This window comes from Haliaeetus leucocephalus, unplaced genomic scaffold, assembly GCF_000737465.1.
Source record: "Haliaeetus leucocephalus isolate CR32 unplaced genomic scaffold, Haliaeetus_leucocephalus-4.0 Scaffold656, whole genome shotgun sequence".
NCBI lineage: Eukaryota > Metazoa > Chordata > Aves > Accipitriformes > Accipitridae > Haliaeetus > Haliaeetus leucocephalus.
Window position 1 is genome coordinate 17,200,133 of NW_010973092.1, and position 23,903 is coordinate 17,224,035.

At 38.3% G+C, this 23,903-nt stretch overlaps 1 protein-coding gene across 4 annotated transcripts in view; it reads right to left on the reverse strand.

Moving 5' to 3' along the window:
* The window catches only part of SLIT3 (slit homolog 3 (Drosophila)), a 531,488-nt gene that overhangs the window by 109,917 nt on the left and 397,668 nt on the right, over positions 1-23,903 (reverse strand). For all 4 annotated transcript variants that reach the window (XM_010579134.1, XM_010579133.1, XM_010579136.1 and 1 more), the window contains exons 15-18: positions 15,812-15,962; positions 14,497-14,571; positions 5,237-5,380; positions 1,927-2,070 (exon numbers count right to left, since the gene is read on the reverse strand). In XM_010579134.1, the coding sequence (XP_010577436.1) occupies positions 1,927-2,070; positions 5,237-5,380; positions 14,497-14,571; positions 15,812-15,962 (514 nt within the window). The remainder of the gene's footprint in view (positions 1-1,926; positions 2,071-5,236; positions 5,381-14,496; positions 14,572-15,811; positions 15,963-23,903) is intronic.

Below are 23,903 nucleotides of genomic sequence, written 5' to 3' on the forward strand. Positions count from 1 at the left end.
CACACTTCAAATTAGGATGCTACAGTACATAGTTTGACTAGTAACAAATAAAATACTGCTTTTTTTTTTTACCAATAACTTGCAAAATAGTTCTTCCTCTGTTGAAAACCATTAGTCAGGGCATTATTTTCAGAGCTGTCCGTGTTTTGGTACTATCAATGAGGCTGATTCACAAAGAGTAATAACAAAAGGAGCAATATTTTTTAGTGCTGTAAATATGCCAAGACAAAAATGGAAATGTTAAACTTTGTATGAAATTCTGGCTCACATTAATAGATGCAAAAATAAGTCATTATAATATCCGATTAACTTACAAAGTGTGGGTTGAACAGGAAAAGCACTCATACTATCTATCTTCAGTAGTGTTGTCATCTAATATATCCACCTACAGTGGAGTACTGCTAGGAAATGAACACATCTGAATTTTGCATTTATATGTGAAATATCACTATGACCTTAAACCAATGTATAAAGAAGTCAAAAGCACACTTTCTCCTGTCTGTAAAACAAGTATAGAGTGAAAACGTGTCAAAGAACAAACTTTTTCATCAAGACACAGGTAGGAACCTCCTATGACCAACATCATTATAAGTCAGTGCCAAAGCAATGCATTCTAATTAGCAGCAGCTTTAATTGCTGTTGCTAGAAATTGTAACAATCTTTATCCACAGCTGAAAAAAGAAGAAAATGGGCTATCTTCTAACAAAACAGGACAAAGACGCTTCTAGGCAAACAAGGTAGGGACTTTATAGGCTGATTCAGAGTCACAGCTATTAAGGGATCCATGGAAGGAAGCTCGGAGACAATTGCGCGAGAAGCAAGCAGGCATTGCTTGCAGCACAGTGAGAACAAGCTTTCGGCAAGCACCACTCGCTTTGACCAGTGACTTGAAAAGAGTCAATGAAAATAAGCTGGTTGTGCTTCTCTCTTTGCCCATCAATTTCAAGGAGGCTTCTGGGACTATAGAAAGTGAATAGAAGAAAAGTCTGGGTTCTTTATGCTGTGTGGAGCTAACGCCAAAATGATAACTGATTTGCTGGTGAAAAGTTGTAACAACAAAATGAAAGTGTGAGCAACAAAACAGCTGAGATTCAACACTTCTTTCTTCCCCCAAACACGATGGAGAATGCTTTCAAAACCTGAAATGCAATAGCACCAATAGTTTATTTTGACCGGACAGGGCAGCGTGAAGGGAATTAACCAGACAATTTCCATTAACAGCAACATCAGGGTCCTCATTCACAGCTGGAAACAAGGAGCAGACTTTTTTTCCATATTTATCAGTCTGCACTTTATTAAAAAGGTTACACTACAAAAAGTATGTAAACATATTTAAGAAGCAAGGGAAATACTTCAAAGGAGGACTGAGAAATATAAGAGAATTATCAGAGATGCTTAGGTTGGAATTTTCAAATTCATATTCTGTAGGACATGAATATTTTGTCCTCTTAGGCTCTTCTGAAAATCTATTAGCTAGTAGATTTCTTCTGATATTTAACTAATTTAACTGAAATGCAAGAAAGCTGTTCTTACAAAATTAGAATCTACTGAATCTGAAGCAGCTTCAGGGAGCTAAAGTTGATAAGCTATGCACTTCCGAATCTGCAGAGATTGTTTTATGTGAACTTCTACTGTGTACTGCACTAAGCTATGACATGGCAAAACATGCAGTCATCCTGCCTGAGGCTGGGAACCTCAAAGTTTTTTCCGGCACTCTAGCTGAAGCAATTCAAATGCTTTTCTAAATCACATCCTGAATCCTCCAAACCTGCGATTTCAGTAGGATGGGGTTTTCTTTCCCTAAATGATGCTTTCCACATATGAACAATAAGTAGTTTAATTTTGAAACTCAAATGTTGTCTTCTTAAAAGGAAAGCAAGGAATAACAGCATCATGACATGTTCATACCATAAAAAGATAACTTACATTGTAGACAAAGAGACTAAAGTGCTGAAGGCTCCAGGGGTGATAGTGCTGATGTGATTGTCATACAGAGAAAGAAGCCTCACTGAGCTCAGTCCAGCAAAGGTGTCATTGTTTATACAGCTGATAGAGTTGCTCCTCAGCATCCTGCAAGGTTTAAAACAGGGAATTAGGAACTACTGGGAGGGGGGATAACTTCAGGATAGGAGGTCCTTTACCTAGGGCATCAACAGATGCTTCGGCAAGCACTGTGCTCTATTTTTATTGATTGCTGAAGTACAGCACAGCTAAAAGAGGGCTAGATTCATGTAAACATTGTCTCATGAATTTAAAATGCATTTCTTCCACACAACATTAGAGGCTGATGGGAGCGCCACACCTGAAAGGAGTATGAAATTAAAATTATGACTAGTAGCAAACCTGAAATAAAAACTAAAATCTTAATTCAGTAAATATCTGAGAGTAAGTGAAGATGTATTTCAGAGATCAACAGAGAAAGGCTGCCAGAAACGTGTGACACTAACAATACTATCTGCATTACTTCTACTCCTATCATGGATGGTTTTTGTAACTCACACTGCAAAAGTATGGAGGGAAAAATCATCCTCAGCAGAAATCAAGGAATTGCTTAGGAAAGATTTCCAGACCAAACACAAGCTCTGAAATGTCATTATAATAATTAATTTACAAGACAGAAAGCAGTAACCATCCTATAAAATGGTCTTTGCTCCATGCTTGTACCAGATGAATCAGTGCTGTGTTTTGGAAGATACATCTCTGAGTTGTTATGGTAACAATGAACTCAATGATAAAGCCCAATTAATCTGAAAGACTGTAGTATCTTGTTTCACTCCATAGCAAAAAAGGCTCATGTGTATTTGTTACACTGCATGCCAGTCAACATCTGGGTCTGTAAACATCACTACACAGTGGTGATATTCCTACTTAGGTGAAAAATTATTCAGTAATTAAAGCATACTACCACAAATCCACAAAATATATGCAGCTCATGCTGCTGTCCAGTGAATTGATTCTCCAAATCAAGGAGGGTTAATTCAAATTCATGCAATGAACAATGAAAATTCAGACTCCCTTAGAAGTCTGGATTTAAATCTCAGATTTGTATCCGCCAGTTGGGCATTTAGATGCTACATCAATAGATACTTGAGAAACACCACAGAGAGATTAGATATGTCTGGGAAGACATTCACAGTGTAATCATGAACACTCAGTGTTTAAGATCTGAACATTACATTGCTTTTGCATTACTGTTCTCTATGTACAGTTACCATCGCAGGCACTATGGTCTCAATAGTTTTGGTATTGCAACTGGGGTGAAAATGCGTCAGAAAAGAGTCACAGGGCACAGAGACACACACCTTACACATGGAGTACTAAGCTGCCTGAAAGCCACATCAAGACCACAAGCTGTAAAGTGAATAGGGCAGTAAATAAGAGAAGTAAGGCCCTTAGTGGCTTAGTAGCAGTAAGAAACATTGTCTCAATTCTGTATGTAAAGTATCAGGCAGTTGTACTGTAAGATGTGATGACCGAATTTGGATGCCAATATATTTTGCACAGCAATTTATTACATTTCAGGAAACATACAGTATTTTAAAAAATGGACCACGACCCTGTCATGGGTCATGACATGACAATGTGGCCTCTTTGTAAAAGATCACAGTTTTGATGCTCGAAGAAAGTCAATTAATGGACAGAAATATATGTCCCTCAAGCCAAAACCTTTGGGTTTGTATCATGGTTCACCATGCACTGTGTACCCTTCCTGAAGGAAAACTTATACTTACAGATCCTCATATCATGCTGTGTATATTTAGACTGCTTTATCAGCTAGGGGGAAATGTAGGTTAGGTCAGCGGGATAGCTTGAATGTTAAGCATCTTTTTATTAAAAAATGCTGAATTCTGTTTAGGAGTACTGCCACAGGCTGCTTTGCAGTATAAAAATTAATTTAGTATCTATGGACAGTATTTTCAAATCCCTTAGCAAAGTGCATACATGAAATTAAGGAACAGATGGCTGTAACCACAGAAGAAAAAATGTTAAAGGAATAGCAAAAGAAAAGTTCCCTATTCATCATTACAGGCCAAAGTCCTTGAAGTGAAACTTGATTTTCTTTTTACACTTGAGTAAGGACTGAAGTAATTGTGCCATGATACTTTGCAACATAAGAAGTATCTGCTACTGATTAATAAATTGCAGATTTTAAATTGCATTTTGATTCCTAGAGTCTATGGACTGACAGCGTCCACCTAGTCAAGTGCTTTCTTTCTACAGCAGGGAAGACTAGGCAAGAGAGGTGTTTTTCATATATAGCTCATACATATCATCTGGCATGAATCTTTGCTGACACCAGAAACCTAGTCCCTGACTGCTTCTCAGGATGGTGGATGGGGTGGATTAGACACCATCTTGAAATCTTGTCTGTGATCCTTCTTCCAGTATAACTTTTAACACAAAAATAAATCAGTGTTAGGTACTATAAGTTTAAGTGTTAGTTCTCAGAAATAAATTAAAACTGTTGTCTAAGCACAGAAGTAATTCCAAACTGATTTCTTATGCATTTGGACTCTACATCTCCTTCACACTCTCCCCAAACATGACCACATTAATAGTATACCCACATATAATTTTTATGGTACTCAGTGCGGGCAAGAAAGACTATGCTGTGGCTGGTCCAAAGCCATGCCTGTGCTCATGAGCAACTACACCTGGTGCAGAGTATGTGGCCAGCTACCTTCTGTCAGCAGGACCTGTGACAGCTTGGTTATGCCTGCCTTAAAGTTGTTTAGCTATACCTGTTTTGGTGGCAGCAGTAACTTGAGTCATTCTCCTCTCCCTACCTATTGATTTCATATAGTTCGTAGGATATTAAAAATCTTTTAGGCTCATAGCCTACTCTGAGGCTTGGTTTGAGCAGACCAACAATTCCAATTTGGGTGGAGGCGGAGCAGGAGGATGGACTGATAGATAGCAAACATGTTCCTAAATGCCTTGTTTCCATAGGAAATAACGAAAGCATTAAATGATTAAAAGTGCCCAAATTTGACCCATGACAGGTTCACCATCATGTTACTCCTGAAATTCTTGAAAATCTGTTTTTTCACAGAAATAGCAGATAAATCTCAAACCTATCCAGGACTAGAAATATATTGAAGACTTCATGACAGTGATACAAGACCCTGCCTTAGAGCTTGTTGTCTAGTAAGAGATATTTTAGCAGGCATTGCTCAACTTGACCACTCTCACTCAACTTACAGAGGAACAGAGAAAGACAGGTCTTTGCACTTACAATGTCTTTAGCCCTGTGAGGCCTCTAAACATTCGTCCATGCACTGATTCCAGTTGATTCTCTGTCAGAATCAGTTCCTGCACTCCTGAAGCTCCATCAAATGTGCCTTCTCGGATCTCCTTGATCTTATTGTTGCTTAGATTTCTGGAAGAACACAACCAGTCACAATAAGAAAATTATTAGCGTTTTATTCCAAACATATGTCATCACACTGGAAGGAGGAAGATAGGAAGAATATGTGCCTTTTAGTGGTTATCTAGAGAGACATTCTTTCAGCAAGGAGAGCATACAGAAGTGCAAAAGTATACCTACTGTACTTACAAATAGCTCCCCTTCACTCATCAAAACCACAATTATATCAGATATATCAAGAGTATTTAAATTAACAGAATTACCAGCTCTTACACCTCATGTCCTTCTTGCTTATAAGGGTCTCAGGGATACAAAAAGTGGGGGTTTCTAACATCTGATTTATGTCCATGAAGTTATGGACCATGCTTGGGACCGGGTGCTCGTCTGGCAAGAATCGGTTAATGTTACTGTTATTGAAATAGGTACCACACATTGAAATATGGACCACTTTTTTATAGTGTACCAGGACCTTTACTCTCTTTAAACTCAACACTGGAATAACATACAAAACTGTGTGACTGCATATATCTGATACAAATTTTAGTATGTGCACTCATGAACTTCCAGGCACATAAATTTAACACACCACTCGAAATGAGTATCACTTAATTCTCAATTCACAGCTACTGCAATATACAGCATTATTTTCTAAATATTTACTCTGCCTATACAGTCTCAAGGTGTTTGCTTATAGATCAACATTGGAAAACTTCAATCTACAAAGTCAAATGAAGTTCTGATGAAATGCAAAATTAATCTTGTGAATATTTCATATTTGTGAAAAACCCAGTGAAAACTTCTGAATGATAAAATGCCATTAGAGATGCATAAAAATAAATGGCATTTAATTATTTAAAACATTTATATAAAAGGCCTTAAGCACATTAAAACCTTGGGCCTCAGTCCTTCAAGTATCTTCTATGATGCCCTGTATAGATTATGATGGATAATCCTATTTGTTTAGGTTTATGACAGGAAACACTATTCTTTGTTTTACTGTCTACAACAAAAAAGGGAAAGTAAAAGATATGCTCTTGCTCCCAAGAAGACGCCAAATTCCAACACTATTACTCATACTGAATAGCACATTATTCCAGAAATGATCCCGGTACACACACAGCATGAGTAATAGTTTCAAAATCCAATTCCAGGTGATATAAAACAAATGACAAGGTATCAGATTAACACCTGGGCTACTCTGCTCAGAAGAACAGGCAATCTTGTTGGGATAAAAGTTGACAGAAGATATGGCAACAGGACAGCTTGGCCTCAGATAGAAATAATGTGGGTCTTGCTCTTTGCAGACGTCATCACATAATTAAAAAAAAAAAAAAAAAAAAAAAAAAATTAAGTCTTGGAGACATGTTTCATGTGGGAAACTTGAGTATGCTGGTTTATGTCCGCTGAACAACTGTCAGATAGTGGGCCCTACAGCATGTGGCCCATCACCTCTTGTGCATTCTGTGATCAGAAAGAAAAGGAGTATGCTAGCAATCAGCCAAAAATAACATAAAAACATATAGAAATACTTACACGCAGATTTTGCTTTCCAGAAGTTTAGTGCTTTGTGCTAACACTCACATGAAGAGTTTATGTTCAGTGTCAAAGCAAGTCAAGGAAGGATATTCTGACATATGCATTTAATTTTGGGGCTCAGCTATTTCTCTAGTGGAAATGTTTATAGCTCAGCATCTCTTTTGAATGCTGGCATAAATAAATGCTCTCAATGATCCCTCTCCTGGTAAAGATCATGCCGTGATGCATATTTGCACAAAAATAAATAAGAAAATGTTTGTGGGAAGGGAGGGTGAGTTACTATAATACACAAAGAGGTTGACTTTCAATTCACAAATTGCAAACTGACCTATATTTGTAGTTACAAAGTTTTTTTAGTAAGTGTTTATCATCTAAAAGATATTTAGTCACATATATTAAAGCATGGGTGCAATTTTAACGGATTACTGGATGCTTAAGGCAAAAAAGGGCAAATATTGGAGAAAAAGGCTGGCCATAATTTGCAAAGGAGTTGGAACCCTTATACAATCCAGACCATCTGAATTTTAATTGCTGCCAAAGAACTTCTGCAGATAGGGAACCTCACTCATTTGAGTTAATAGTGCCTGATCATTTCAACAACACGAAATTATCCAAAAATATACTAGCAGTTTCAGAAGAAGCCATTTATATATACCTTTCCCATGCAAAAGATTTGAAAATCCAAGATTAAATGCTCTGGTGAAACCAAAGTTGCAAGGCAGAGAAAAGACAAACGTTACAATAATAAATAGGTAAAGACGACACTGCCCTGCAGTTCCACTTGGAGTATTGTTAAAGTAGATGTTCTGCCAACCTGGATTTCTTTATTTGTCTTCCTGAATTAAAGCTTCCCATATCAGAATGAAATAAACAAACAAAAATGGTAGATGACAGCACTCATTCACTAAAAAAAGAGAGAAATGTATTCTCCTTAAAGTCTGACCTACTAGAAAAATAAACATGAGAAATTACATACTTTTCAGTCTAGAATTACCAGCAAAAATAATCAGCTGATATAAGCCTTGAAAAATGAAAGCAGTGAAACATTTGCCTGCTCTGCAACTCGGAGAGCTCTACTCCATCCTTCCCAGCACTAAAAGAATCTTTCATATATGATCATAGCACTTGACAAGGAATTATTTTTTTATAATCAGAAAAAAACTTCTGACAGCCTTTACAGCAAACTCCCATTACAGAAAAGCCCCATCCTCTTGGAACGCTAAGCTTCTGTAAGGAATTCTTCTTGAAATACTGGAAGATGGTGGAAAAGAAAATGAGTCTTGACTATTTCCCAAGATACCTATGCCCTCTGGCAAGACCCAAATGCGAACCTATAGTCAACCTGGTCACTCAAGAAATGTTATTGTTTCCATAAGGACTCCGTGATTTACCCTGGTGATAATGTTTAATCCTATTTCCAGACTTTTATGTTGGGCAAGAGGTCAAAGGAAATTTTCAGAAAGCCTGGGTTTACTTTATGTGGGACTGTGAATAGGAAATTAACAGATCTAAGAAGCTATCAAGGTGACATTGTTCACACAGCTCACTTTTCAGTCAGATTTTACTTACTTTATGGCTAAAGTTTAGAATAATATTATTTCTGTTGATCTTATAACTTCAACACAGAACAAGCTGGAGTCTATTCAGGCTTAACAGAACCACTCACCCTGCTATACCTGCTGGATCAATTTTAACATTCCAGCATGCTATTTATCGCTGTGTTACTGACACACCTTCCCACAAGAGCAACCACCAGAGTGCAGTCCAACTACAAAGGCTCTGCTTGGTCTCACCTTGAACCTTGTAGTTTTATCATACAAACAGCCTGTTCTGAGTGGGGGTTTCCCTAAAAATATTTCTGTCGGTTGGTGACATGTTTGGAATTTTTAAGTATATGTTAGAAGGAAAATCCCAATGCTGTTTGCATTCTTCTGCAGGAGGCTGAGAAGGTTTTACAGCTTTTACCAGCAGTCTGTCTGGCTTTTATAGAGTGTCTTGTTCTCAGCAGCAGGATGGCACTGAAAGTCTTAAATACTACAGACAGACAGTGAAGTACACCCAGTGACACTCCTACATTCATTCAGCAGAGCAGACGGATGGCCTCACTGGAAAAAAAGGGAGGCAGATGACAAGCCCAAATGCCATGTACCACAACACTGTCTACAATATTATTTCCAGAAAATAAAGTCCATTTCTGTATAACAAGTAACAGATGACTGCAACCTCAATTGCCATGGCAAAATTTATGCTTAGGGAAAAGAACAGCAGGTAACAGCTGTTTCCAAGGACACAAACTACTTTTACGTCCCCAAGAAACTTGAGATTTTGTTTTGAAACTGACTTCTGGTCTGCAAACGTTGTCATGATTCAATTTCATTTTGCATGTAAAATGTGTTAAATCCTGGGCTAACACTCCATACAATTCAATGTAGGTGAAATATTTACAGACAAATTAAGCCTCCAAAGGCAATTATATACTAGAGGTGGGGTCAGCAGTACCAGCTATTGCTGAGACAGCCTGACACTTCCTATTATAAGACCATATTTTATGTTCACTTTGTAACTTTGGCAAGATTTAACAGAATGAACTGTTAGATGTCCCTTTCAGGTTTTGACGTAAGTATTTTTTACTGTTCTTGTTCCCTGAGAAAAAAGGTCAGTCCCCTTTCTCCCCAGCAGTGCATAAAGTATGGCAGCTCACCTTTTTATTTTGAATGTGAGCTCATTGCCAATTTTTTCTCTGCAGAAACAGCTGTCGGGACCTCAGTAGGAATGGCCATTCCCACTGATTTCCTGTACGCACCGGGGAGTGGGCAGGCTCTGGAGCTGACATCTGGGAGCTGCAGCTTCTCCCTGTGGGTCAGCATCCCATTTTCAGCAAGCAAGTATATCTCCGTGCTCCCACTGAGTTAAGTACCCACGGGATTTTGGAGCTTGAACCTGTCTGCCATGGCCAGAAGACCCCTCCAGGCTCCCACTGCCCTGGGAGTCCCCAAGCACTGGAGGGTTTTTTCACTGATTAACAACTTGAGGTAGTCCCAGGGAGTCATGGGATACCCAGTGTTTGCTTCATGCTGAATTTGGTAGTTGCTGCGAGCAAAGAACTGCTCCCTTCCACAAAAGTCAAAACCTTACCTCTGTGAATGGTAGTGTTGCCTCTCACCCCAGCCTGATGCGAGATCTTGCTGTGTTGAGTGAGATCATCTCCCACTGGCAACATACTCCTCTGTGAAAGGCAGAAGCTTCCAGCTCCCAGGGCTGGAGGGCAGCAGGACGTGGAGCCTTTCTATCTCGCAGGGATAGGATATCCCCCAAAACCCAAGTCATGGAGCTGCTCCCACTCTTATGGAGCTCAGAAACACACCCTTGTATTTCTCCTGCACTTCAAGCAGATTCAAATTGAAAAATACTAGCAACACAGTTCTCGGAGCCTGGAAGTCACTGTAATGTGACTTTAGTTTTCACAGACAAGTCATCCCTTTACACTTGCAAGATCAGGTGAGGTAATATGGTAAGAATGCAATGAAAGCATCACAGCGTTCTGGGCATTTTGCAAAACCCACTGGAGAACCCAGTAAATTACTTCTGGACCCAGTTAGATCTGTCTACAGGAATCTACATCAACCTTTTTATTCTACTGTAAAAAGCATTAAACATAAAGATGGATTAAAATGCAGGTTATGAAAACAGCATTACGTATATGGGATCTTGCAGCTAATTATTGAAGTTGATTTAAAAAAAAAAAAAAAAAGGCATATGCAGACATGTTAACCTTTTCAAAACCAGCAGGGTAATCTCAGCAATTTAATTCCTAAATAAAATGTGGCATAACTTTGCATATGGATCTATGACCTTTAAATTTCTATATGAAGATTTCAATTTTGTTGTGCATTAAAATGTATTAAATCCTGGGCTGACACATCATACAATAAGATTCAGCCTAGAAGGAATATTTACAGACAAATTACACCCCAAAAGCTAATTTTATATTAGAGGTGAGGTTGGCGGTACCACCTATTGCAAAGGGGTTCTGACACGTCTCTCTTTTTTTTTAATGTTTACTTTATAACATTGGTAAGATTGAAAAGAATGAACTGTCAGATATCCTTTTCATGTTTAGAGGTAGATACATTTTATTTTTATTTTTCTCATATCTCAAAACTCTGATAATCTTTTTGTGAAAAGCTCAAAGCACTCAAATTCTGATTTCAAATTTGTTAATTGGTAACTATGATGTAGGTGTTTTATTCAAAGGATACATCTTCCCTGTGAGAATCTGTTAGGATTTGGCTGAATTCTTAGTCTTTAACAAAGAGATTTAAGATTCCTGCCACAGTCCAAGGAGACTGCAAGGCAAATATTTTGGAAAATGTGAATTTTAGGAGCTAATTTTCCAGAGATTTTTTTGACTGCAGATTCTTTTTCAGATGACACCTTCCAATGTCTCTCAAGACAGTGCACGACACTGAGCTACAGACTCTGCAAAGTGTGGGACTGGGCACATTTCTTTATCCAAGTTACTATTCTACCAATCCCAGGTAGTATTAAGAAGTAATGTCCTTGGCTGGATAGAAAGGGGGCCCCAGAGAGATCTGTGAAGGCTATAAAAACAGCTCAAGGCAATGCAGCGGAGTAACTGTGCGTGAGGGCTAGGAAGGGAGCCTGAGTGAGAAGAGTAGGAGTTTTGTCAGTGGCTAGAGAGAGGTAGAGAGAAGAGGGACAGGACACTGGCCTTACACTGAAGCAAAACATGGTGAGAACAGAAACCGCACTGAATCAGGAGACGAGGAACCTAGCAAGGGATTGGGACAATCGTGCAACTGAAAATTATTATGTGAATACATAATTAAAGACTATTTTCACATATACACACTGGAGTAACCCTACTATGTCAATGCCAAATCTATGACTACTTCCCTTTGGAATCTTATTCGAAAACCCAAGAGGCTGTGATACACCACAACACACACACAGACACAGACAACTGACGGAGTTTGAGTGACAAAACAGAAAATGTGAGCATACACCTAGAATGCAAGTAAAATCTGAAACCTCCTCAAGGTCCAATTTACAGACCACCTCAGAGTGTTTATGTTATAAACCAAAGCTACACTTAAGCATAATGTTAGATGAGGAGGCACCAAGATGAAACACCCATCAAAAGGAAGGAAGAGCTAATTCTTCTCTCTCTGGAATTATGCTGGAGCTTTACTAGCCACAGTGGAACTGCAGTACTCTTAAAGTAGTCTCTTTGCAAATTTCCTTGACACAGATCCGTCACTAGTCTTAAACTGAAGTGAAGGACAATCAGAGGGCAATGATTCAAATGCCCATTCAGATATCCAGATTCCAGATATTCAGATTCATTTCAGAAGAAAAAGAATTACAGAGATTAAACAAAGAAAAAAAGAAAAAAAAGGTGATTTAGGCTAATGGTCTGCCACTGCAAAGCTCTGAACTGTTTTCTTAAGCCTAGGAAGCAATGCAATTTCCAGACAGATTTTTCCACCTGCTGTTTTCCTTTAACACTTGAACAGACAAGGAATATGATGAGACAGAGTCAATATTGCCAAACAAATAACAGTAAAATTTCTTGTCCCTTACAGGCACTGAAAAATGGGGATTTGATCAATATTATTCCTCCTTAATTTAATAGCAGCAGTAAGACTTAATGAAGACCACATGCACCACATTCCTGCCACACACACACAGCTGCTGCATTAGGACCATTAGCAGCAGCAATCCCATCCACTGGTATTTACCTACATTTCCCTTCTTGCATGATGGAGAGGTGTCTATTATTAGCAGAAGGATATGTAGTAAAGGCCAAATAATAACATAGAAGGAAAAGAGTGTTTGCTTGCTTGTTTGTTTTTTTCCTGGTAACCCCTTCCCTTCACAAAATGGACCTAGGAGAATTAGAAAAAAAGAAGTCTAATCTGGCTTTTAAAGGATCAAGATACTAAGGTTATGGTTGAAATGTTGCTCTGCTTATACAAACCCCCACCCTTTTCAGACAATCCCTTTACTCAAATTGAGATACTTCTTTACAACATCAGGTAGAACAAAAGAAATTAGCTCAACTACAAATATTACCTAAAGAGCCTCTGCTTGGAGGCTGCCACTAAAAATCCATATGAAAGACACTTTTTAAGAGGTGTAGGGCACAACTTCTTTTTGCCATCTGTTTGAACTGCACCTGTACACCTCAGTTCTCACTGCCTACCAAGAACAGAGCAGAAAGATTTTTTGTTTCACAGGAAACAAATGCTTAAAAAAACCTCTCGTAACTGTTTCATGCTGCATTTATGCATAACAACACAGCCCTTTCGAGGCATCCCTCCCCCCCGAGTGATTAATGGGAACAGGAAGGACAGCACCATAACTTGCCTACAATACGTTTTAAATAAAATGAAAGACATTATTCCAGCTATCACACCTCTCCAGTTTTCAAAACATAAATCCTGAAGGTTTGATGAGGACACATGCTTTTCAATTTGTTTGTACTTTTATATACCATGCATTTTTCATTCCCGTTTACTATCTACTTACATAGACAACAGAGAACTTCAACAATGTCAATGACTTTTTCTAAGTGCACTGTAGCTACAACTTACGGATTCATAAAGTACGAGGCTAATGTATATGATTAATTCCCCAAACCTGGTGGCCTGTACTTGCACAAATACAACCCCCGCTCCCAAACCTGCAGTGCTGCATCTGAAACTCTTGCAGAAATATAACTGACGTAAGAATCCCACTACAGTTGCCTCCAAAGCCCCCGAGATCTTACACGGATTCAAATGGCTAGGAAGATCCAGATGGCAGAAACCATGTGAAATGAATGCAGAACAAAAAGCCTGGTTGGTTGGTTTCCCTAAATTACCTTGACTCTAGCAATAAAATCTTTCTGAAAATAAACACTTAGACGAGACATTAGCAAGGGGGCCAATTATTAAAACTTTCAATAACTTCAGAAAGATCCATTTAGAATACTATCAGGAGGTATCTAACATATTATCCTCTTTCCAAAACACAGCTCTTATTAAATGTATACTTTGTACAGTGCCAGCACTCAGGCTGTTAACAGAATTATACGGATATATTTGAATGACTGATCTCTAAATTAGCTAATTGATTCTCCTCTCTAAAACAGTAATAATCAAAAGAAGCTGCCATCATCTATAACTTGTAATATTTTTTTCCCTTGACTATTTGAAACAATCACACTAGTTGGAATTGCACAATACATTCAAAAGACAAAACCAAAATGCTAAACTTTGTAGCCATCTCTAACAATAAGCATACATCTGAATAAATTACAGGACAGAATTCTGTTCAGTCTCCATGAGTTGAAGACTTTAAGAAATATAGCCTAAAGAATACTGAAATGTCAGCCTAGGGATCTCCATCTGTCACTGTGGTTTAACTGGGCCTGTCCACTTAACAGGCAACTCATTCAGTTTCCTTAAATTCACATTAAAAAAGCGATTTCTGCTACTGCAGTACTAAACTATAAAAAAATAATCCCTTCCTCCTTCTTTATAATCCAAGGCAGCATGTATTCTAACAAGCAAGTAACGCAAACTTACATTTTTCTGAGGTTGGGCAATTTCTTGAAGAGTCCGATAGCTTCCAAAACAGAAATATCATTGTCATTCAGACGCCTGATAGGAATAAACAAAGAGGCATTTAATACTTCACAGATGTCTATAGATATATGTCTGTGACTTACAGGGCTGCCACACAGAGAACTATGACCTTTGTTGAGCAAGACACTATCTGCCATCTCTCGCAGACTCCTAGAGTGAAAAGAGTTTAGCTTTGAAGGAAAAGGAACACAGAAGAGTATCTACAGTAAAAGCTTAGGATGCCTTTAAGAGCATAATGCCAAAGGACAGTGTCAGAATGCTGCCTTCTTCCAGTGCACAGGATAAGGGATTATTAACCTTAACCATTACACAGCCTTGTTTGTGTGATTAAACCTCCCTCACGCATTCTGCTACAGAAGACATGCAATTGGAGATGTGGTCCATGTAAACAGAAGGGACCTCATTTCAGGTCCTTTCCCATCAAAGTCTACTGGTCTTCAAAATTAATGCAAAGGCCACTGTCTTGGCAGGCTTGGGTGCAAAACTGTTTCCCTGATTACATGTAGCTCCATTATTCTATGTAGAAACTTTGCTGTGTTTCTGGATATGGCTCTCTCATATTTTTCTATCTTAACTTCAGATCAACAATTTTTGTGGGGATTTAAACAGAGTATCTGAAGTACCGTAAATAGAATACTAACACAAAAAGAGAATTGTGTTTGAAGGGGCTACTAATATAACAAAAGAACCAGATTCTTCAGTTACTAAGTAATAAACATGTTTTCTCATACTCTCTTTAGCAGTATATTATGTTTCTAATTTTGAAGAATCTCTAAAAGCAAATAAATTTCATAAAATCACTTATAGCTTAACAATACATTAGTTTTAGTGAGAGCCACTTCATCCAAATAGCAGGCACTGCTGAGATGGAATGAGCTCCTGATCACAGATTTAACTCAAAAAGGGTTAATCCATTTCTTAAATAAAAATGACCAGATGCAAAGACAAAGGACTCAAAGGTAGAATGGAAAGGAACCATGCAGCTTGGGCCACATAACAGGTCAACACTTCAAGAAGACACACACAGGCAGCTGATGCACAGGGCCGTGGCTCCTTTCTCATCCCCACAGTTGGCATGAATGCTAAGGAAATAAGAGAGTTGTGGTGCTCCTTTGAAATAAAATTAACTTCCCCTTTTTCACACAGGGATTAAAGTAGAAGGTGCCTTGAATTGGTCTGAGTCCCTTTTACAGCCTTTAAAAACCAGGAAAACCAACATGCCCTGCTGAGCACATCTTGGAGAGCCAGCACTTACAGATCAGTAGTATATTCAGGAAGGTGACTGGGTAATCGGATGAGTTTTTGGTTAGAGCAGTCTACAATTGTTCCCTCGCAGCGACACTTCTCAGGACAGACAAGGTCCATGAAACACTTCCCGGTGAATTTACTTCTGTAATCCTCTGACCCTGCAATAAAAGGAAAATATATTTCATCAAACAGTTCCTGATAACTGCAGCTATCAGAGATTTTATGGAATCTATTCTCAACACCGCCTCCTGTCAGCTCCCAGCTCCTGCACACAATTTTAATACCTGCCAAAAAATTTTGTTCAGCAATTTTTCAAATTAGTCCCAAGACTAGCCTCTGTTTTTCCACTCTTCCCTTGATAGATTAATTCCTTGTCTAACAAGCCTACCTGTTAAAGGTATTTTTTGAAGCACGTCTAGTTAGCTGCTGGAGTCTGCTTCAAATGAGCTCCAGCAAAGTCACTTTTTCCCATTTGGAACGTAGTCCAGCAACAGGGAAAAGGGATCTCCTGAAAGCAGGAGCTATCTTGGTGCATTCAAATGACAAAGGATTTTTAAAGATGTCATTAAAAAGCCTGAAATTTTCAGATCTCAGCTATTAGAACTATTTTTGAGAGAAATCTTTTATGAAAGAACCTTGTCAATTTTCCAACAACTAGATACCTTTATTAACTATGTTAAACAAACAACAAAGGAAAGTAATAGCAGTTTAAATCATTTTCATTTTAATTAAGGAATGGGTAGACCATACTTAGTGAGAAGCACTCCCTAATGTACCATTATACCATGATTAACAGACTTCTTTGACTAGGTTTTTGACCCGTTCTAATGAAATGCTTTTCCAATTAGGTTCAGTGAACTAATCTGTCCTTTTCAGGTTTGTTTTTTTCTCTTTTAATAACAGCAGGTTGGAAACTTGATCTCTGTGCTTCAAGGAACTAGGAGTATTAATAAATGTGTATGTAAGCAAAGTGTTGCCAAGATCCCACCATGCAATACCTGCCCACTCACTTCATATTTCATGATGGAAGCACCAGAATTGTCTCAGGAACCTTGTGTAATGCTATGTGATCATAACTACCAAGAAGTATTTTTTAACTTTTCCAGAGTTTTAAAAGTCAATTGCAAGTCTTTCTCAGGAATGATCTGAGCAAGTTCAGCTTTTAAGAACCTGAAAATGTCAATAAAAACTTAAACCTGAGCTGAAATTTTTTTTTAGAGACTTGATGACATTCATCACCTGCTTCCCCTTCCCAGACTGATAAATACACCACTGCTCATTTTATGACTGCATGCTATTTTCTGGAAGAAAAAAGAAGTCACCTAAATCCACTATTATTTTAATTTATGTTACACATTACCTCCACAGGGTGATGCAGTGAAAGCAAGCAATTCTGCAGGCAATCTAACATTTTGATTCCACAGACACACTTCGGTTTAGTTTTGTAATTCCAAACTAGATTATGAGAAACATCACATGCGGCTTTGTACATTACCACTTCTGTGGTGCTAAATACTTTGTTATCATGATTATTGTAAATTGTACCTCTAAGGTGAGACTTTGCTTCCGTATTGTAGCTTGACACTACAGCATTTAAAATATTAGGACCACTGCACATTTTAAAATATTATAAAAATACAGTCTAAGCCTTTCCCCACATGGCCATCATTTAAACTCTTATCCTTTCAAAAAACCCCATCTGATTTCCAGTCCTAAAAATTGCAGGCTTGGTAGTCAGACTACAATGTCAAGTGACGAGCGTATTATGGTTTGATTACAAGAACATACAGCTATTCTTTCTTAGGTCTATGACACAGTACATTGGGTTGTTTATGATTCCTTGGAAATAATGCCAAAGTTGAACAGTTATCAGGACCAGAGTTTATTAAAACTTCTACAATTACAGTACGCCTTGAAAAACCCACTGAAATTTTTCAGTGATCAGAAAGTGTCTTGGAAATCCCCAAATTAACCCTTGAAGAAGCACTTCTAATTTTCATTGTAAAAGCTTTCTTTGAAAGAATAATCACAAATGTCATGAAGTTACACAGGGTAAAAATTTATTAAGCATAATTTTTAGTCTACTGGTGGATACAAGAGATTCATCTTCCTATGGGAAAAAAGAAGGATGAGAAAGTAAGTGGAATGCTTTATGAAGGAGAAAAAGGGGTGTGTAACATTAGAGGGTGAAAATCAATTTTTGGTTTTCTCTCGAGCTTTCTGGCAAAAGAAAGAAAGAATATTTACCACATTTTGATTTAGCAGTCTCACTCTCTTGATGGCATACAACTTTCCACACTGCATCAGCTATAAGAAGTTGATCTTGCCTGGGCATCAGTCCACTGCCTCCATGCTTGCAACAGGGGGAAGCCCTCTCAGCTCAACAGGAGAGGAAGGGAGCAAACATCACCTTAGTACTTTTCTTTCTTTCTCTCTCTTTTTTTTTCCTCTTCTGTTTTTTTTCTTCTAAATTAGTTTAAATAAGAGTTACCCAGGTAAGCACTGAGTCAAAAGTAATCAATAGCATGTATATGCTCAGTAAGTACTTGGTCATCCATTAGACTGTGAGACAGCAGGAATCACCTGCCAAAGACTAGATAAAATTTACTATTTTGACCTGAGCCTTGAGATCACTTGGACAGGTGGCTGCTCTATTAAGATATGCCCATCTGGGATACTAATGTGAAATTCAGCCATCTGCTTGCAGAACTATTTAAGTGCGTATATCTGTTTCTACACACAGGGCTTTATCAGTGGACTACTGCAGGGCTCTGAGCGAACATGACAGGATTCAGGAAGTACAATTAACCATCACATGCATGCAGTACTTCTGGCACACTATAAAATAACCTGTGGAAAGCCATGGAAAAGAAATGCAGGACAGGCACAGAAGAAACACTTGGCTTCATTTTACTATTCCAGACCAGCCATTTGGTCATATTATTATACCTGAAAGCATGTGTGCACTGTAGCTGACAAATCTGTGAAGCTTGGCTGAATGTAAAACATGACTTAGGAGTTTCTAGGAATTTCCAAAATTAAAAAGAATTAAGTATGCTATAAAATGAGTAGCCAAGGCAACAGCAAGGCCTGTGTTTAACTGAGGGCAACTCTGTTTATCTGAATTGCTAGTTAGTCTGATAACATTTTCATTTCAGAACCTATGTGATACCACTATTAGGTACCAGGATATTACAATTCCTCAGTATCATAAAACAAACACTTATGTAATTCTACAAAACAGCAATATTGAGATAAAGAAACACCACATTTCCAAGTGCTCAAAAATTTTAGGTGCCTTTCTAATACCCACATGGAGAAATTAAGCAACTGAGACAAATACCTTTTTGTCCTATTCTTCTTTTTAAGCATTGTTTGGCAAATCTGATTTCAGTTTTTAAAACTTAGCTTTGCCTAAAGTACTTAAAAGGAGTGCTGGATGAACTGTTCTGGAAAAAATCAAGCTGTCTCAAGAGGGGCTTGGATGCTGAGCTGATAAATTCATTCTAGAAAAGATGCATCCTCAAATTTGGCAACAAAAACATGATCACAGAGATCACTTGGTCTAAAACTTGGACAAAAACCCAGGAATCCCGACAATCACTTCTTCTTGTAACCACTAGATTGAAATTCTCATAGGCTTTCAGGAAAAAAAGGAGGTACATTGTTTGTCATGATTTCACATTGCTAGTATTAATTCTTATCACTAATGACAGGCAAAATCTAAGAATCTCAGATGTCCTTCTGATGTCTCCACAACAGATATGTAACAAATCTGCAAGATGAGGCAGTATTTCTGTATAAGGAAACTTCTATATGAGGCTCTCAAAGTCACTTATGAATAGGTGTAATTATCTCTACTTTACATCAGGGTTGGGGGGTGGGGGCAGCAGGAAGTTAGGCAGAAATATGTTAAAGATCTTATCTAAGCTGTCAAAGCTAAAATGGCCCATTTGGGTATGCTGACTCAGCTTTATGCTATGGAACTATTGGATAATACTGTTTTCATACAGGCCATGTTACCCATATAATTTTGAGAGATAAAAGGTAATGCTTTGCAGACTCTTCTGCAGTTCTTTTGCAGTATAGACCTTCATAATAAAATGCCAGCACATTAAGATTGCTCAGATCAGGTCCAAAGTTACATTAAGTAGCAGGCATCTTGTTACAGAAACAGCATCCAAAGTGTACCTCAAGTAGAAGGGCTCACTGGACAGCTCAAATAGAGGGATGTAGCTTACATTATTTATAAGTAAGAAGTCAAAAATGATTTTTCATCTCTGTAGGTATGGCTGGAATCACCCTTGAATCATATTAATCAACAGGATGCCTAACTCCTTCATTCTAAGAGCAATTAAACAGATTAATGACTTAGAAATGATTATTCTGCATGCAAGCCCTCTGGAAAGTCTGTCGAAAACATCACTAGGGCTCCCCTCTGCAGTGCCCGGGAGACTGGTTAAGCAACACTTCACCTTTTTTCATTTTTCCTGTGAGAAAAGGGGGAATCTCTCACCTTTTGGTGCTTCTGAAAACAGCAGAAGTATCCCAGCATGCCATGCGGCAGGGAGTATGCAGCCTTCCATGGTGCTTGACAGAACCATGTTCAATTTGTATTGTTCTACCACATGGTTAGATCAAGCACAAAGGAAAACCCCATGAACAGCCAGAGTCAGAGTTAGGCAGCGCCAAAGAGAGGAGAGCGTTGAGAGGAAGCAGCATGGAGAAGCACAAGCTGAAGGTTCACGGAGAGCTGCTCTCCACTCCACCCATGCAAAAAGGTGCTGGATACAAGAGGTCATCCTTTACGCTACAACTGCAGGAACACCCTGGAGCACAATTGGGGTTAGTGTACAAGAACAGAGCCCAGGCGAATTCAGAGACAGAACTAATATGATAGAAAATACTACCAAAGGACTGCAAACAGCTCCTTCCAGGAAGGATGTACAACTTCCACCACATACTGAATGCCCGATCTACACTGCTCTTTATTAGCTACTTACTCTCTCCCAGTGTCTCCTTTCAGTATAAATGCCATTTTGGTTTGGTCCAAATTGCATTTATTTAAATGCAGTTTTGAAATACCGCAGCTCATATTAATAGTAGATTCTGAGCTGATGGCCAAGCTCTGGCATTAAATGCTCCCCAAGCTCCTTTTGAGCCTGCTTTCAGCTCCCAGTGGCCTTTCATGCTGGTGGCACTTACACTGACAATCTGTAATTACCGCTGCTTTTTTTTATTTATTTCAACTGCACTTTACAGCAAGGTAGCACACAGATGCTGCTACAGACGTGTTAAGGCAAACAGGAGTATTTTGTTGTTCTGTTTCTTGGCATAATATTTATTGGGTTTTGTAAATCATTTGCTGGTGGAAGCATTCTCTCTTTCCAACATCCTAGATTATTTCAAACAGCTTTACTTCTTGTAACTCATTCCTGCAACTTTGACATATAATGTAGGGCATTCAGTTCTGGCTTGACTGCTCCCACTGAAATAAAACTCCCATTGACTTTAATGCCTGCAGAGCTATGCCAGTGAAGAGTGCTTTTGAAAGTCACATCTCCAATGTTCTCACAGGCTTCACGAATGAGAGAGGAAGTGACTGTCCTCTGCAACTGCTCAGAACATTTTGCTGGACTTCAGTGAAGGTCAATGTTTGTGCTTTTAAAAAAAATACCACTTTCCTTAGTAAGGGGTTTGCATTGCCCAAAGAACAAAGTCAGCATCAAGCAGATTATTCATTGCCTACATGGAGAACAACACAAGTACTTGAGCAGAGATGACACATAATACAGCAAGGGCCTCTGCTTCACCATTTTGCTAGGAACCAGCATTATTATGCAGAAAGTCAACACACAATTACTCGAGAACTCCAGAAAATAAGTACAGTGTTAACTTAGTCACCTCATACTGTGGGTTTGCATGCAGCAGTGAAAGTAAGACAATTTGATTTACTGTCTATCTTTAGACTCTAAGAAAGAAACTAAAGCAGCTTTTTAGGGGAACCTAACACAATAAACCTTCAATCCCCACAAGCTGCCAAACTAGCCAGAGTCCTAACTGATACAAAAATTAGATTATTAATTTTCTTTTGTGACTCATGCAACATGGCACAAAGAGGCATTAATTTTCTTCCATGATTCATTCAAAGTATGCATAACCCTAGAATCCACCTCATTTATTTAGCAATTATACCTATAACTAGCATTCCTGCCAATAATTTTGTATGGTACTAGTGAAGAAGAATGCAGAGTTCCATATCCTTCTTCCTACACTGGTTTAATAATGCAGCAATTCTGGCATTGGCTCTTCAAATAAATTCATCCACAGTACTCTGTTCAGCAGTGAGAAGTAATGGTTCATATCTTCCAAAGGCTTTTATATTATATACTGATTTTCAGTATTAAATGGAATATCTGTAATAAACTCAGTAATTTCAGTGTCAATGAACTCTTTCAATCCTACTGGAAACAAATGCAGTCAGAGCCCTGCAAACGTCTTCCTGAGAAACCCCTAGAGAATATTTTGAACAAGTCTCTATTCCTCTGCTGCACTAATTAAACACCACTTACAATAACTGCCTAAGCTAATGATCAACTACAATGAACAAGAGGTACCAGCACACAAAGTCTGCCAAAACCTTAATTTATGTCCCCAGAATACATGAGAGCTAAAACACTCCACAGGCACATCCTGGCCTTTCTGATTGTTGCACACTATTACAAAAATATGCAGGAATATAGCCTCCTCCCCCCCACCCCATTTTTTTTTTGAAAAATAGAATAGAAAAAAAAGAGGGAAGCACACTATTTTGTAAACTACATTTAAAAAAAAAAAGTTGAAAAAGAAATGATCATATCTCCAGATCTTTGCCAGTTTTCATGAAAACCCCTACCCTTTAGATATACTCTACATCCAAGCAGCATTGTAGGGTTTGCTCTTAGTGTTATTTCATCTGTGGTAATCCAAGACCTGTTTGTGTATCAGTCACTGAATCCACAGTTTGCTAAGAATCTGCAAATAGGACACTATTTTTAACAGTCCCATCAAGCTGTAACACCTCAGGAGGCTGCTGCAGTCTCAGAATAGTCAGATGAAAATTTATTGTCCAATTGCAGGCTCAAACATTCTTGCACTGGTTTTAGCTGACTAGCTCTCTTCATGCCAATGCCTCTCCAATTATTTTCTTTATCCTATTCAAGTGACCGCTGTACACACAAAAAAGTGCTAACTTTGCATCTCTGGTAAGTGTCGTTCAGTTTAATCTCAACACACGCAATGGCAATATGAGAGAAGAGAACAAACTTTGTCCTACCTTAGTTTTTGAGGTATCTATCTGAGTTACAAGAGTAATCACTCAGCTTTCTGCTATAGCTAATGAAGACACCTCCAGAGGACAACTCAGATCTCAAGTGAGGTGTCTATATAGCTCTGTACTCTGCCTACATGGAGAATCTAGGACAACTATGTTATTTGGATGCCTAAGTGATATGGATGTATCTGTGACTAAACATTAATTCTCCCTCTTTTCATTGCCTCTTTACTATAATTGCAGATAAGGATGTTGGCTAGTAACAAAGCAGTTCAGATGTTTAGTTTTTTTGAAGACTACTTCAACTTAAAAATAAAATGAGGCACAGCCTTAAAATAAACTTTTTAATGGGGACACGTCAATTTACTTTCCAATTAAGAACCATACTCTGTGCCAAACAGAACCACCTGCTCTATGTTAAGCTTATGCTTCCTTGAGTAAAATGGTTTCCATTCTGCCTACTTTCCCCCTACTGCAGTGCAGGAAACCTTCACCGCAGTGTTCATCATGAGCTAGTGAAGGGTTAGAGTAACTGACACAAATATTGACATAAATCTGAATTACTATCAAAGATTTACAGAAAAGGGAGGGCTACAATCAGTATATAGTACAGCCAAATTACTTTTTCAACAGGAACATTTCTACAGTACCAGGGAATTAAGCTCCATTACTATTAGTCATAGCAGTCGTGTTGTGCTCTCTAATGACTTCAACTTCAGAAAAACTTTATGCAAACCAAAGCTCAAATACACTCATTTACAGTGTACAGTGAAGACTTCAGGTTCAT